Source organism: Bombyx mandarina, chromosome 28 (genome assembly GCF_030267445.1).
Source record: "Bombyx mandarina strain Sakado chromosome 28, ASM3026744v2".
Lineage (NCBI taxonomy): Eukaryota > Metazoa > Arthropoda > Insecta > Lepidoptera > Bombycidae > Bombyx > Bombyx mandarina.
The window spans coordinates 1,944,268-1,959,448 of NC_143233.1; the positions used below are offsets into that span (position 1 = coordinate 1,944,268).

General features: G+C 43.5%; 1 protein-coding gene across 1 annotated transcript; it reads left to right on the plus strand.

Moving 5' to 3' along the window:
• The first annotated feature begins 5,774 nt into the window (after window positions 1–5,774).
• Window positions 5,775–7,984, plus strand: Achl (La ribonucleoprotein translational regulator Achilles). Its single transcript, XM_028171580.2, has one exon. The coding sequence runs from the start codon at window positions 5,855–5,857 to the stop codon at window positions 7,076–7,078; it is 1,224 nt and encodes a 407-aa protein (XP_028027381.2). The 5' UTR covers window positions 5,775–5,854; the 3' UTR covers window positions 7,079–7,984.
• Window positions 7,985–15,181: the final 7,197 nt, after the last annotated feature.

Consider the following 15,181-nt stretch of genomic DNA (forward strand, 5'->3'; position numbering starts at 1 on the left):
CCATAGACATCTACAACGTAAATGCGCCATCCACCTTGAGATATAAGTTTTAAGGCCTCAACAAGTTACTACGGCTGCCCCACGCTTCAAGCCGAAACGCATTACAGCTTCACGGCAGAAATAGGCAGGGTGGCGGTACCTATTCGTGCGGACTCACAAGAGGTCCTACCGCCAGTAAATGTGATCGTTCGCACTACGGAACCCTGCGCTGTGTTTTCGACGCACGCTCGTCCGTTTTTAATATTCGCTCGTTCATATTAAAATCACGAAGTCAAGAAGTGTGATTACGGTGGATTTTTAGTATTTAAGCATTAATTATCAAACGAATTCGCAGCTGACCGCTCATTAGAGACTGGTTCTTATTTACATATGTATATCGAGTGGTGAAAGACTATTTGGTTTAAGCGACATTACGCTCAATACGCGACATTTATTTTCGTAATTAAAGGTCCATTTTATTTAGTACTAGCGACCCGCCCTCGCCTCGCTTCGGAAACATTAAATTTTATTATTGATAGCTGAGGCCCGCGATGTTACCCGGGGCTATTGTCGTACCGCAGGTGAAGTCACGGCGCGAAGCTAGTCTAAAAAAAGTAGCCTAAGTTACTCCTTATATCATCAGCTACCTGTCAGTGAAAGTCCCGTCAAAATCGGTCCAGCCGTTCCAGAGATTAGCCGGAACAAACAGACAGACAAAATTAAAAAAATTCAATATTTTGGTATATGTATTGTGTTATTTTATTTTTACAAACAGACACTCCAATTTTATTTATTTGTATAGATTAATATCAACAAGTCGATGGTTTAATTTGAACTTCAATTATGTTTACCACATTCGGTTAGCTGAAGAAGTTTTTTTTTTTTGTCATGATATTTTTTCCAAATTACAAACTTTACGCGGCCTTCCCTGTTAAGTTGCAAAAATGTCGCTTAAACCAAATAGCCTTTTTACTCCTCGAATATTATACTATTTTATACATTCTCTAAAGCACGGTAAATGGTTGTCACCGGTGGTACGGGACAACAAACAGTTCAACATTTTGTCAGCATACAAATGAGAAGTCGTCGTGGCCTAAAGGATAAGACGTCCGGTGCATTCGTGTTGAGCGATGCACCGGTGTTCGAATTCCGCAGGCGGGTACCAATTTTTCTAATGAAATACGTACTAAACAAATGTTCACGATTGACATCCACGGTGAAGGAACAACATCGTGTAATAAAAATCAAACCCGCAAAACATTTTAATTTGCGTAATTGCTGGTGGTAGGACCTCTTGTGAGTCCGCGCGGGTAGGTACCACCGCCCTGCCATTTCTGCCGTGAAGCAGTAATGCGTTTCGGTTTGAAGGGTAGGGCAGCCGTTGTAACTATACTAAGATCTTAGAACTTACATCTCAAGGTGGGTGGCGCATTTACGTTGTAGATTTCTATGGGCTCCAGTAACCATTTAACATCAGGTGGGCTGGTGTGAAATGGAGGAAAAAAATAAATAAAAAAAAACTTGCATTGAAAATAAATTTACGCATTCCTTACATTAAGGCTTATACACAAGTTGTGAAATCCATAGGCTCTGGTAAACATTTGATGATCTAGTGCAATAAAAACAATAATTAGTTAATTGAGAACAAAGAGCGACCTTGAAAATGACGCTATTGTACAATTTACGATAGGCCACGGCTTGACTCTGACCATGGCATTGCTGAAGTCCATGGGCGACGGTAACCACTCACCATCAGGTGGTCCGTATGCTCGTCTGTCTACAAGAGAAATAAAAAAAAAACCAGGTTAACGAGGTCACTATAACCTCTAAAGATTATGATGTCTGCACGACGATCTCTATGGTGTCTGGTGGCGGCAGTTTGAGGCGAACTTCAGATTTGAGGTTGAGTCCCAAATTATACTTTATGACAACTTTCCTACCATATAATAGAACACATGACTCGCTCGCGACCTAAATAGGCTTTTACGCGAAGCTTTCATATCTTTATATTACACTAGCTTTTGCCCACGACTTCGTCCGCGTGGAATAGTTCACAAATAAATATGCAAAATTAAATGTATATTTTTCAATATTTCTGAGAGATTTTCTTAATATTTGTTTCCGTAAGAACCTTGTACAGAGTATTAGAAAACTAAAAAAAAAAAATAAGCCAAATCGGTCAAGCCGTTTTCATGTTATGTCGTGACAACGGAAAACGGGTTTCATTTTTATATATATATATATATATAGATGATGGCATACTGGCATACATTCAATGTGTAATTAGTAGATCATCTCAGTGGGTCGCGATTCCAATCCGATGGTAGATTCTGCGAAACACTCTTCTTGCTAAGACTAGTGTTAACAAATTTTCTTAGATTGAGCCCGTGAGCTCTTCTACCTGTCCGCGAGAAGTTGTAATAGCCCCTTAGACCACCAGCGAATAAATAAATTTTACGGTAGGCAGCGGCTTGGCTCTGCCCCTGGCATTGCTGAAGTCCATGGGCGACGGTAACCACTCACCATCAGGTGACCCGTATGCTCGTCTGCCTACAAGGGCAATAAAAAAAAAAAATAGGTAGGGGAAAAAAATGAAAAAAATATATATCATTCTTTTTTTTTTTTTTTATTGCTTAGATGTGTGGACGAGCTCACAGCCCACCTGGTGTTAAGTGGTTACTGGAGCCCATAGACAGGCAGGATCCGAAGGCTGGGTCTGGAGGTGGCGCTCGATAAATCCCAGGCCCTGTTGTTTCACGGGGCCCGGAGAGCGCCGCCTCAGGGGGCCCACCTTGTGATCGGAGGCGTTCGCGTCGAGATCGAGGCGACCGGATTACGGTACCTCGGTCTCGTACTGGACGGTCGTTGGAGCTTCCGCACTCACTTTGAGACATTAGGTCCCCGATTGATGGCGGCCGCCGGCTCGCTGAGTCGGCTGTTGCCGAACGTCGGGGGACCTGACGTGGTGGTGCGCCGCCTCTACAGGGGGGTGGTGCGGTCGATGGCACTGTACGGGGCTCCCGTGTGGTGCCACGCCCTGACCCGCGACAACGTTGCGGCGTTGCGACGTCCGCAGCGCGCGATTGCGGTCAGGGCGGTTCGTGGATACCGCACCGTCTCGTTCGAGGCGGCGTGCGTGCTAGCTGGGACGCCTCCCTGGGACCTGGAAGCGGAGGCGCTCGCTGCGGATTACGCGTGGCGATGCGATTTCCGCTCCAGGGGGGAGCCGCGTCCTGGCGCGGTGGAAGTTCGAGCGCGGAAGCTTCAATCTCGGCGTGCCGTGCTCGAGGCGTGGTCTCGCCGCCTGGCGGACCCCGCCTACGAGCGACGGACCGTCGAGGCGATCCGCCCGGTCCTCTCGGACTGGGTGAATCGCGACCGAGGACGTCTCACCTTCCGAGCGACGCAGGTGCTCACGGGACACGGCTGTTTCGGTCGCTACCTGCACCTCGTCGCCCGGAGGGAGCCGACGCCGAAGTGCCACCACTGCAGTGGCTGCAACGAGGACACGGCGGAGCACACGCTCGCGTACTGCCCCGCTTTCGCGGAGCAGCGCCGCGTCCTCGTTGCAAAAATAGGACCGGACTTGTCGCTTCCGACCGTCGTGGCTACGATGCTCGGCAGCGACGAGTCCTGGCAGGCGATGCTCGACTTCTGCGAGTCCACCATCTCGCAGAATGAGGCGGCGGAACGGGAGAGGGAGAGCTCTTCTTCCCTCTCGGCGCCGTGCCGCCGCCGTCGGGCCGGGGGTCGGAGGAGGGCGTTTGTCCAGCTCCAGCCCCTATGAGGAGGCAGTCTCCTCCCGGTGATGGTCACGGGGCGACCTAAGGGGGTTGAGGCTGCGCCGCACGCTACCGTCACTCTAGCGCGCTGGCACCAGGAGGACGGGACGGCGCGTCGGCGGCTGCGGACTGCGATGCGGTCCGCATTTTCGTCGTCGCTGTCGTCGCCGAACATACTGTTGAAGAGCAACCCGGTCGGCGGTGTATCGCGTTCCGACCCGGCAGGCTGGTTCTGGCCCAGCGGGGTATCCCGGAACACCAGCGGCACCGCCCGGGCGGCCTGGTAGGGCCGCCGTACCGCGGAGACTGACGTCGTTGGTCGTCGACTATCGCCTCGACGACCCGTCGGTCGGGCGTCCTCGGGGTGGCGCCGCGTGTCTGGTTGTAGTGTTGACCGCGGGAACCCCCCTACTCTGAACGGGTTCTGACCCCGGACGGAGATCGAACGTCGGGTGTAAGAGTGCAGGGGAGTCGTTTAGTGGGTGGGCCCTAAAATCCTTGGGCCCGCGATCTGCTCTCAACACCTGCAGATCGTTGAGTCTCACATACCCCGCGCGCCCCCTAGGCGCGGGGACCTCGTAGGAGGTTCGGCCCCCGGCCCGAGAAAAAAAAAAAAAAAAAGCCCATAGACATCTACAACGTAAATGCGCCACACACCTTGAGATATAGTTCTAAGGTCTCAGTATAGTCACAACGGCTGCCCCACCCTTCAAACCGAAACGCATTACTGCTTCACGGCAGAAATAGGCGGGGCGGTGGTACCTACCCGTGCGGACTCACAAGAGGTCCTACCACCAGTATTTGAACGACACATTTTTTTTTTATATATATTATTTCGTTAATACAGCATGTACAAACGATTACAAACACAATAATATGTGTAGTTTAAAAATTAAATATGGTTATATAGCAAACCGAACTTACAATGAAATTCTTCTTTTTATCCTCTTTTTTATCAAAAATACGATATCAATCGTCGATTCCGGTCTGAATATGAAGAGCGAACTTATAAAATTACTGTAATGTCATCGGTCCTTGATGCGCGTCCAAATTTTCTTATTATTCCATTAAACGCCAATAAACATACACGCATATATTTCAAATGTGTTAATTTTACTGGTGGCAGGACCTCTTGTGAGTCCGCGCGGGCAGGTACCACCACCCTGCCTATTTCTGCCGTGAAGCAGAAATGCGTTTCGGTTTGAAGGGTGGGGCAACCGTTGTAACTATACATGAGACCTTAGAACTATATCCCAAGGTGGATGGCGATTTTCGCTGTAAATTTCTATGGACTCCAGTAACCACTTAACACCAGGTGGGCTGTGAGCTCGTCCACCCATCTAGGCAATAAAAAAAAACTCTTTTTTTAAGTTTTTTTTTTTTGCTCTTTAATACTCACAACAGTTTACAAATGCTTTTCCTCAACGAGAGTCACGTAAATGTTTGGAGATTTTCAAGAAATTCTCTCGAATGTGTTGGCCGTTTTAAGATGTTAGGTTTTTTCTTTAAATTTATTTCACTCAACAAACAATATAGCGAAATTGAAATGTTTTTTACCTCAAAAAAAAAAACAGCTTAGACCATTCCACACTACACGAATTCTTAATATTCGTCAGTAAATTAGAAGAGCCTGTATTACAGCAAAATTATTCTGCAATAACACGTCCTGTGTTTATCACATCTAAACATACTAAATCTCTCGTAAACATCAGACATGTTTCATTGTTCCAATTTCGTAAACCGTAACGCTGAATTATATTTGCGCATACGTAACAATCGCGTGTAGGCACCAGACTAAAGCGTACATAATATTTAGTAACGCGGCGCGCACGAATCGACCCTAATATAATTGATTCTCAAAACCTTTATTTGCAGCGTTCCGAATTGCTGGTAGCGTTTAATTAGCCCGCGAACTAACGTGCAGTCTGCAATGTCATCTTGTATCATTTCCGAATGCCTCACTCGCGCCTTTTACTCGCACATCCCCCCGATATTATAAAAGAGGCGTTAATTTGCCGCGCGCCCGCAGTCCGAATCGCGCTACCGAGCGAGCTCCACGCTTGTTATGCGATAGAGTTTTACGCGGCTCACACATGGAGGGCACATCTCCCTCCAGTCCGCGTCCCAACGAGGACGAGGGGTTCGCCACCGACCGCCGCCCCTCCACAGACGACCACGCTGACTCTTCGGACTCGGCGTCTGATGCCGGCTCCGGCGGCGGCAAGGATTCAGGCTGCGAAGTTGCAACCGAAACCCAGGAACCGCCCTATACGCCACCGGACGAGGAATTAGCGAACAGAATTGTGTCACAAGTCGAGTTTTACTTCTCGGACGCGAATATTACGAAAGATGCGTTTTTGCTCAAACACGTCAGAAGGAATAAGGAAGGTTACGTCTCTCTCAAGCTGATCTCGAGCTTCAAGCGCGTCAAGCACCTCACGAAAGACTGGCGGGTGGTCGCTGAAGCCTTGAAACGCTCGACTAAATTGGAGATCAATGAACTAGGAACGAAATTGCGCAGGATAGATCCTCTCCCGGCCTACGATGAAACCACCCCCTCCAGGACTGTGGTGGCTGTCAGAATGCCGGTAGAAAAGCCGTCCGTCGAGAACGTATCCCGTTTGTTTGCTGGTTGCGGCGAGATCGCTCTAGTTCGAGTTCTGAGACCGGGGAATCCGGTGCCGGCAGACGTGCGCCAGTTCCTGAACAAAAATCCTAGTTTAGTAAACTGTGTGTGTGCTTTAGTTGAGTTCACGGAGTCCGAGTCGGCCAGGGAAGCGCTCCGGCTGCAGGCTCCGGGAGACGAAGGTATGCGAGTGTATGAATTAAATGGAGTGCCCCGGGAACCGAAGAGGAAAGCTCCTATACGACGACCCTCCGCGATACCGCAGCGCCGCCACGAGTGCGAATACTCATCGTGCTGTAGCGGGTCAGAAGCCGAATACGACTACAGATACGGAGCCCCGTTCTACAGGAGGAACTCGAGTGGTTTCTTTGCTCCTCGTTCGCCTGAGATCCAGACGTGGGTGCCGCGGCGGCCGTCCACTTGCAGTCACAGCTCGGATTCGGGTGTTTCGTTCTATTGCAACTCTCGGAGGGCATCGCAGGCGAGTACGGGCAGCACCAGCAGCGCTGAGGGTTGGCTCGCGCGTCGGTTGTCGGGCTGCTCACTGACAGGGACCGAGTGTGGCGGCCGGAGGTTGTCGTGTACGCCCCGCTTTGAGCCCCGGACGCCCATAGTGCCCGACGGGACGAGGGGCTTCCACGCCGCCGCCCGCCAACGTAGAATCTCGGACCTCGCTCTGTACTCGCGCTAGAAAGCGGCCGCCAACCGTGACACCTTTCTAATGACGTTGGATAACTGCCTTTCACGTTGTGCCCGCGCGGTTTTTTCAATCTATTTTTTTAGGAGGAAGTGTAGCACGCGTTCCGCCGCGTGGATCCGCGTACCGAACTGAATCGCGGCTTACCGTGTGCTCGTGTGATCGTAAGCTCATCTAGTTTTACATAAATTGCTGTGTTAATTGTTAATTTATAATCGTTTGTAATTTATTAGATTTTATTTATTTACGTTCGCGTATTTATTGCGAGTAGCGCGTCGCCGTTTTGTTTTCGACTGAGTTACGTCAGAGTTGTGGGCACAAAACGTTTATAATGCAAAATCGACTGTCTCAATGAAGATCGAGTCATCAGCCGACAACAGCGGTACGGCTAGCGGCGAGCTTGCGTAATCGATACAAACATATTTTATTTCCTGTAATGGCGACCGTAATTCCGCTGCATCGGCAATTATTACGAGCGACGCGTTTTTTTTATTTTTTTTATTGCTAACTCTTTTTCATTTTTTGTATATCAATGTAATTAAGTCAATTAATTTAAGTCAGTCGCCATTTCATGTACTTAAGTTTTAAGTTAAGTTTCGTGATGTTGTACGCAGCTCGCCCGGGTTGCGTCATTTATTTATAAGTAACTTTCATTATAATGTATTTTATTTTCTTATTTATTCCTCTTTGTAAATAGCAGAGAAGGTTGTTACGTAACAACTGACAGCACAATCATTACGTGTACTCTACTCTGTTCAAATCGATATTGTTAACGATCGAATCGCTCAGAAATTTCATATTCGAATGATTTTGAATGATTCGATCGCAAAACGGTATCCGTTCTAGTTTTAAATTTGTAATTAGGACGATGATAATGTAATTATAAGTTTTTTGGAGAAATCTGCCTTTAATTATTGGACCTTGGGTTATTGGAAAGCGGGCTTTTCGGAGCGCGTTCACCTTGGATAATCGATTCGTAACGATTCTCACACTTTGACAGTACAAATGTTGCCAAACACTTCGCGAGCCGAACACTATGCATTAATTAAATGTAGATTAATTTGATGCAAAATTAATTGTTATTCGGTAATAATGGTTGGGAATCGAACACATTTTGTTTGATAAGAGAATCCGTAATACGAATATTGATATCAATTCAATTTGTAATTCTATGATCAATATATCTAAATGTTTAATTCTATGACATGTCCTTCTTTAAAAGAGGCTTGTGGGGAGTTCTTAACGGTAGGCAGCGGCTTGGCTCTGCCCCTCGCATTGCTGAAGTCCATGGGCGACGATAACCACTCACCATCAGGTGGGCCGTATGCTCGTTTGCCTACAAGGGCAATAATAAATAAACACATAATTGTAAATAGACATGCTTTTTCAAAAACCGACTTCAAATAGAAAAAAAAGATATTCCAAAACAAATTAATATACACTAAAAACAATAATCATCGAAATCGGTTTGCGTGATATTGAGTTATTGAGTTATTCATCTATTTGTCGCGCACGTACTTAATGCAACTTTAAGACTTATATGGTTTTCTCATGGATACCATTATCAGAACTGGACTGGACCCCTCGAGGTCACTAGAATGGGTTAAAAAAAAAGCTACATTTGCTGTTCTGAGTTTGAGTGTCAGTTGCTTATTATGTGTATATTCACCCGTAACACAAGAGAAATTCCCTAAATATCGTAAACAAATGAAGGTATGCTGCTATTGACATAAGAGATAAGATTTATCTGGTAATTGATAGTTATTGCCGCCCAGGTATAGCAATGTGAATGTCTCCGGCCTGATATGAGGTCTGACGTTTTGGATAAAATGCACAGCAGTTGTCCAGTCCTTAAAATTGGAGCGTATGGAATAAGCATGCGTCCTCTTCTTTTTATTTTTCGTGTTAGATTCGAACCGTGTTGTATTGAGCCGTATTAAGATAACTGTATTTATCTGTTTATACTAAATCGGTTTGCGCTAAAACTTTTTTGAAACACAATGAGGAAGCGGGCACTGAATCGGGAAAAACATTCTTCTTGCCCTTATCCCACTATAGTAGATTGGGGGGAATCGGGAGGCTTTCCAACTCCAACACAAATTTTCAGCGGTTTTTCTTAGAGTAATATCAATAAAAATTTTATATACGATGCATTATTATACATAGTTCATTGAAAAATATACCCATATACTTAAAAAACTAGCTTGACTTGACCGACCCTGCGGTGAATCGGGTCACGTATGGGGACAATAGAGTTTGTCGATAGGGGTGATACTGTTTACTTGTCAGGTAGGTACTTACCTTGAGGTAATTAAGTCTTCAATATATCTATATATTAATACGTGAAGCAAAAACTTTGTATCCCTTTTTACGAAAATTGCGCGGACGGAGGAGTATGAAATTTTGCACACTTATAGAGAATATAGAGAAGAAGTGCATAACGCTAATATTTTTTTAAAATAATGCGTAAAAGATACATTAAATCAATAAAGAAAACATTACACACACTACATACCATGTATTTGACGCACACACGCATGCAAACTATTTATTGTCAAACTTTAGTTCTTGGCGTCTGTTGTCAAATTGAGAATAGATTAAATATTCTTTGTCTTTGTTAATATTTTTTATAGTGTAGTCTTGGCGAAATTTGTGATTATAGAAGTATAAAATACAATCATAATAGTGTACAAACTTACAATTCCAATTAATTATAGTCGAATTTCGACTACTGCGGGACCTCTAGTTAATCAATTACAAAACTCTGATGACTAAATTAAATTATTTAATATCCATAAAAACTAAAAGTCCTTTTCAATTCAACAAATTTAAATCTCACAAAAGTATTGTGACATCCCAGATCTGTCCCCATTCTACTCCCAGTCCCTGTTCCCTCAATCTAGGTACGTGTGAGGTCGGTACAGCATGTCCATTCAGGCCTAGCATACGTCATCTCTGGACTCAAACCCTCCTCTCATATATCTTCTTTCATAAAATCCATACAAGTCATTTTCACACTTAAATTTAATAATACTCTAATAATAATCTAACATAAGGAATTTTGTTTAAATTCAAACTACCGTCTTTGCGAAATCTTAATCTAAAGTAATGTTAGTAATGTGAAAGTTTGTACGTTTGTTACTCAATTACACAAAGATAGCTTTACGAATTGACAGTGATTCTCGCACAGAGACAGTCTATTTACAATCCGGATTAACTCGTAGGATATTTTCTGTTATTGTAAATTTTTATTTTTTATTTTTTTTATTGCTAGATGGATCTGGATGGATTTATTGCTTAAATGGGTGGACGAGCTCACAGCCCACCTGGTGCTAAGTGGTTACTGGAGTCCATAGACATCTACGACGTAAATGCGCCACCCACCTTGAGATATAAGTTCTAAGGTCTCAAGCACAGTTACAACGGCTGCCCCACCCCTCAAACCGAAACGCATCACTGCTTCACGGCAGAAATAGGCGGGGTGGCGGTACCCACCCGCGCGGACTCACAAGAGGTCCTACCACCAGTAAATCACCTATGCTGGATATTTGTGTTGTAATAAATACATGATTTATGATTTTACGTACCAACTGTTAAAGAAATTGACTAGTAGTAGGGATCAGAAACAAGCAACTCTTTATTCTGATTTCATTCTTTCCTAATGACAAACATATCATTTCGATTGGAGTATTGTGAATGGAAAACGATTCAGGAGTCGGAGCCAATGATGGAGTGATCAAGACTGACCGAGGCATTTCATCCTGCTACCGACTGACCTAAGTGGCTAATCTTAGAGCTAATCTTAGGCAGCGGCTTGGCTCTGCCCCTAGCATTGCTGAAATTCACGGGCGACGGTAACCACTCACTTTGGAATGAGCTTCCCCCCACGGTGATTCCCGAGCGCTATGACGTATCCTTCTTCAAACGAGGCTTGTGGAGAGTACTTTACGGTATGCAGCTGCTTGACTCTGCCCCTGGCAGGTGGGCCGTATGCTCGTCTGCCTACAAGGACAATAAAAAAAAAACAAAAAAAAAAAGCTGGAGCGAAAAGCTCTCATCGACCGCATCACGGTGTTCAGCAATGGGCGATCGCTTTTAGCTTATAGGAGATTAAATCACTAAACAGAATTTAATATTTGCAACGTCTTTATCTGTTTTTGACATCAAGCGTATTGTGAACTCGCGCTGGTAGGTAAGCACATTGCTTCTTATTTGTACCGCGAAGCAGTCATGCATTTGGGCTTGAAGGCTGCTCCAATCGTTGAACTATACGAGCTCACTGAGATTATTTTTATTTTATTTTTATTGCTTAGATGGGCGGACGAGCTCACAGCCCACTTGGTGTTAAGTGGTTACTAGAGCCCATAGACATCTACAACGTAAATGCGCCACCCACTTGGAGATATAAGTTCTACGGTCTCGTGTATAGTTACAGCGGCTGCCTCACCCTTCAAACCCAAACGCATTACTGCTTCACGGCAGAAATAGACGGGGTGGTGGTACTTACCCGTGCGGACTCACAAGAGGTCCTACCACCACCAGTAAAAGGTTCTATAAAAATAGAACCTTTTTCTTTATTCCGAATTTAAAGCATTCCATTTTGGAAATCACTTAAAGAACCATATTTTTTTCAAATCATACTCATATCATAATGTTTTAGTTCATGATACATTTTGGCCCCAAGTGACGTAACGCGTACTGATGCGTTCGGTCGTATTCTATAATATCTATGAAGTAATTTTCAAAAATTAAAGCCGCCTGCTGAATTAAAAACGGTGTTGCAAATTTAAATTCCCTTTTTAATAACATGCGAGAACAATAATTGCATTCAATGTAATAAATAGCAAATTTTAAGGTCAGTTTAATAGAATGATTGTTTGGTAGCGGTTCAAAGATAATGAGTCGTGATTTGAAAGAAAAATAATATGTAATTATCGATCGAGCCTTGAACCGGCGTTCGGATGGTTCTGATTTATGTATTTAGTAATTTATAGTACTTAACTATGAATATCAACTAAGCGATACCGAAACAGGTATATATTTCCAGTTGAACGTTAAAGTTAAAGCCTAAAGGATAAGATGCGGGATGCGCTCGCATCGATCGATGCGCCCTTTTCCAGAGTTCGAATTCCGCGGGCAGCTACCTATTTTTCTAATAGTACTGTAGGATTAGTAAATCAAATAAATACAAATTAAATCAAAATTTTTTTATTCAACATAAATGAAAGTACATCTTTATTGAACGTCAAAAAGAACTACCGTCGATTCACAAAAACTAGCCTCCGTCCTGAAAAGAACTGGCAAGAAACTCAGCGAGCATGTCTTTTTTTTTAAATATTAGAACTAAAATTTTAAATATAAGAATTTAAATATAAGAACGGGAGGTATGAAAAGAGTGTGGAACGGAGCGTTAAGTTGTGAGTGAGAGAAAACGGAAAGAAGGGGAGAAGAGAATTACAGATAGAATGACAGGGAAAAAGAAGATGGCGACGACGGTTAAAAAATGAGCAAGCCGTAATAAAAGTGTTTATTAATTTTGAATTATTATTATAACAGCAGATTTTGGAACAGTGGAAGTTTTATTTTATGTGCCGCGATCCCAATTCTACAGTACCTTAATGGAAAACAAACAAAAAACACAAATTTGCAAATCTACTCTACCTAATCATTGGTAGCTTAAGGGGCTATTCCAACTTCGTGCAGACGGGCAGGTGAGCTTACGGGCTCAACCTGAGAGAGTTGTTAACATTGGCCCTAGTAAGAGCAGTGATTCGTTGATTCTACTACCGGATCGGAAACGCGACCCACTGAGAAGATCCGGCGAGAAACTCAATGGGCTGTGTCTATGAGTTAGTTCGAACGTCGAACTCTTCGTCGGAGTCGACAGATTCGACGAGGACGGTGACCGGTTCTTGAAGAGCCTCAAAGCACCGCGAGCGGATCCGGGGGATCCGACAAGACATGTTATTTTGCATAATCACTGCTAGTTAGAGTATTGTGTTGTATAGTAATATTATAAAGAGGAAAGACATGTTTGTTTGTTTGTATTGAATAGGCTCCGAAAGTATTGAACCGATTTGCAAAATTTCTTTCACTGTTTGGAAGCTACACTATTCCCGAGTGACATAGGCTAATCTTTTTTGAAAAAACTCCAATAATGTAACCCAAGGTGTAAAAAGAATAAAATAATGTACTACGACTTTGTAGAGCACATTATTATTTACAAAAAGTGTCGCGACAGCATATGTCTAGCTTTATAGTTATGCCGCAATAAGTCAAATATCGTTGAAATTTTTGTTCAAGACCCAAGCGGAGCCGGAGCGGGCCGCTAGTCTATAGTAATATTATAAAGAGGAAAGATTTATTTCTATGTTTGTTTGTATTGAATAGGCTCTGAAACTACTGAACCGATTTGAAAAATTATTTTACTGTTTGGAAGCTACACTATGCCCGAGTGACATAGGCTATAACCTTTTTGAAAAAAATTAGGGATCGTTACTAAAAACCCAATAATGTAATCCGAGGTGTAAAAAAATTACGTAAAATATTCTTTACATCGCGTGCCCTGCGAAAACTATTGATGATAGAATAAAATAGTGTACTACGACTTTGTAGAAAACATTATTATTTACAAAAAGTGTCGCGACAGCATATATCTAACTATTATAGTTATGCCGCAATAAGTGTTTTTTTATTAAAAAAAATAAAATAACGTCAAATATCGTTGAAATTTTTGTTAAAGACCTGAGCGGAGCCGGAGCGGGCCGCTTGTAAGCAATAAAAAGAGGGTATTGTAAGCCGATGTCTGGAGATCAGCAGCTATGGCTTTTTGTTCGCTGGGTGGGCCAGCCGTTTTATAAATTGAGACTTCGACCTCAAGCCTCAAGAGGGTGATTACTCGGAACTGTCGATCGGATTCGGATTCATTAACAAGATATGAACCGTGAGAAGACTGAAATGGAATAAATATTAATATTAATGAAGTATTTTCTTCTTGTTCGATCGATTCAATTTTGCTTCGCGCTAAATATGGACGGTCTGTGACCATGAAACCTTTGAAGTGTTGGAAACGTCGGAAATAATAGGATGGCAATAAAAAAACGCGAAACAAAACCGTAAAAATAGTTTCAGTTACGGAACAAAAGATAGGACAATGATAAGAATATGGATGTGGGATTCAAAACTTACCATCCAACTCATTAATCAAGTTTCGCTCAAAGCGCTCAATTTAAAATAATTGTTATAAGTAAAATACAAATTAAATTGTGTTTATCGGTATTAATGTACATTAGGTCATGGCGTAAAGGTCACGGTTGACTCGAGGTCACGCTAAGACAGGTCAGGAAGTGCCTTCTATAGAATTTCGCAGATCGATTACTTTATGCAAAATTTTGTTTATTTCGATGTATGTTTCTGATTTATTCTTTTTTTTGTTGATTCGGTGGGTGGACGAGCTCACGGCCCATCTGGTGTTAAGTGGTTACCGGAGCCCATAGACGGCATAGACCTATATATAACTATACTTGAGACCTTAGAACTTATATCTTAAGGTGGGTGGCGCATTTACGTTGTAGATGTCTATGGGCTCCAGTAACCACTTAATACCAGGTAGGCTGTGTGCTCGTCCACTCATCTAAGCAATAAAAAAAAGGATGACGACGTAAATGCCGCCACCCACCTTGAGATATAAGCTCGAAGGTCTCAGTATAGCTACAACGGCTGCCCCACCCTTCAAACCAAAACACATTACTGCTTCACGGCAGAAATAGGCAGGGTGGTGGTACCCACAAGCGCGGACTCACAAGAGGTACTGCCACCAGTAATTATGCAAATTAAAATTTTGCGGGTTTGGTTTTTTACTACACGATGTTATTCCTTCACCGTGGAAGTCAATCGTGAACATTTGTGAAGTAGGTGTTTCATTTGAAAAATTGGTACTCGATAGCGGGATTCGAACACCGTTGCATCGCTAAATACGAATGTACCGGACGTCTTATCCTTTAGGCCACGACGATATATTCTTATATTAATCTAATATTCATTGTAAGCGTTTTATTTTTATTTTCAAGCAGATAAACGAGTGTTAATAAGACAGAG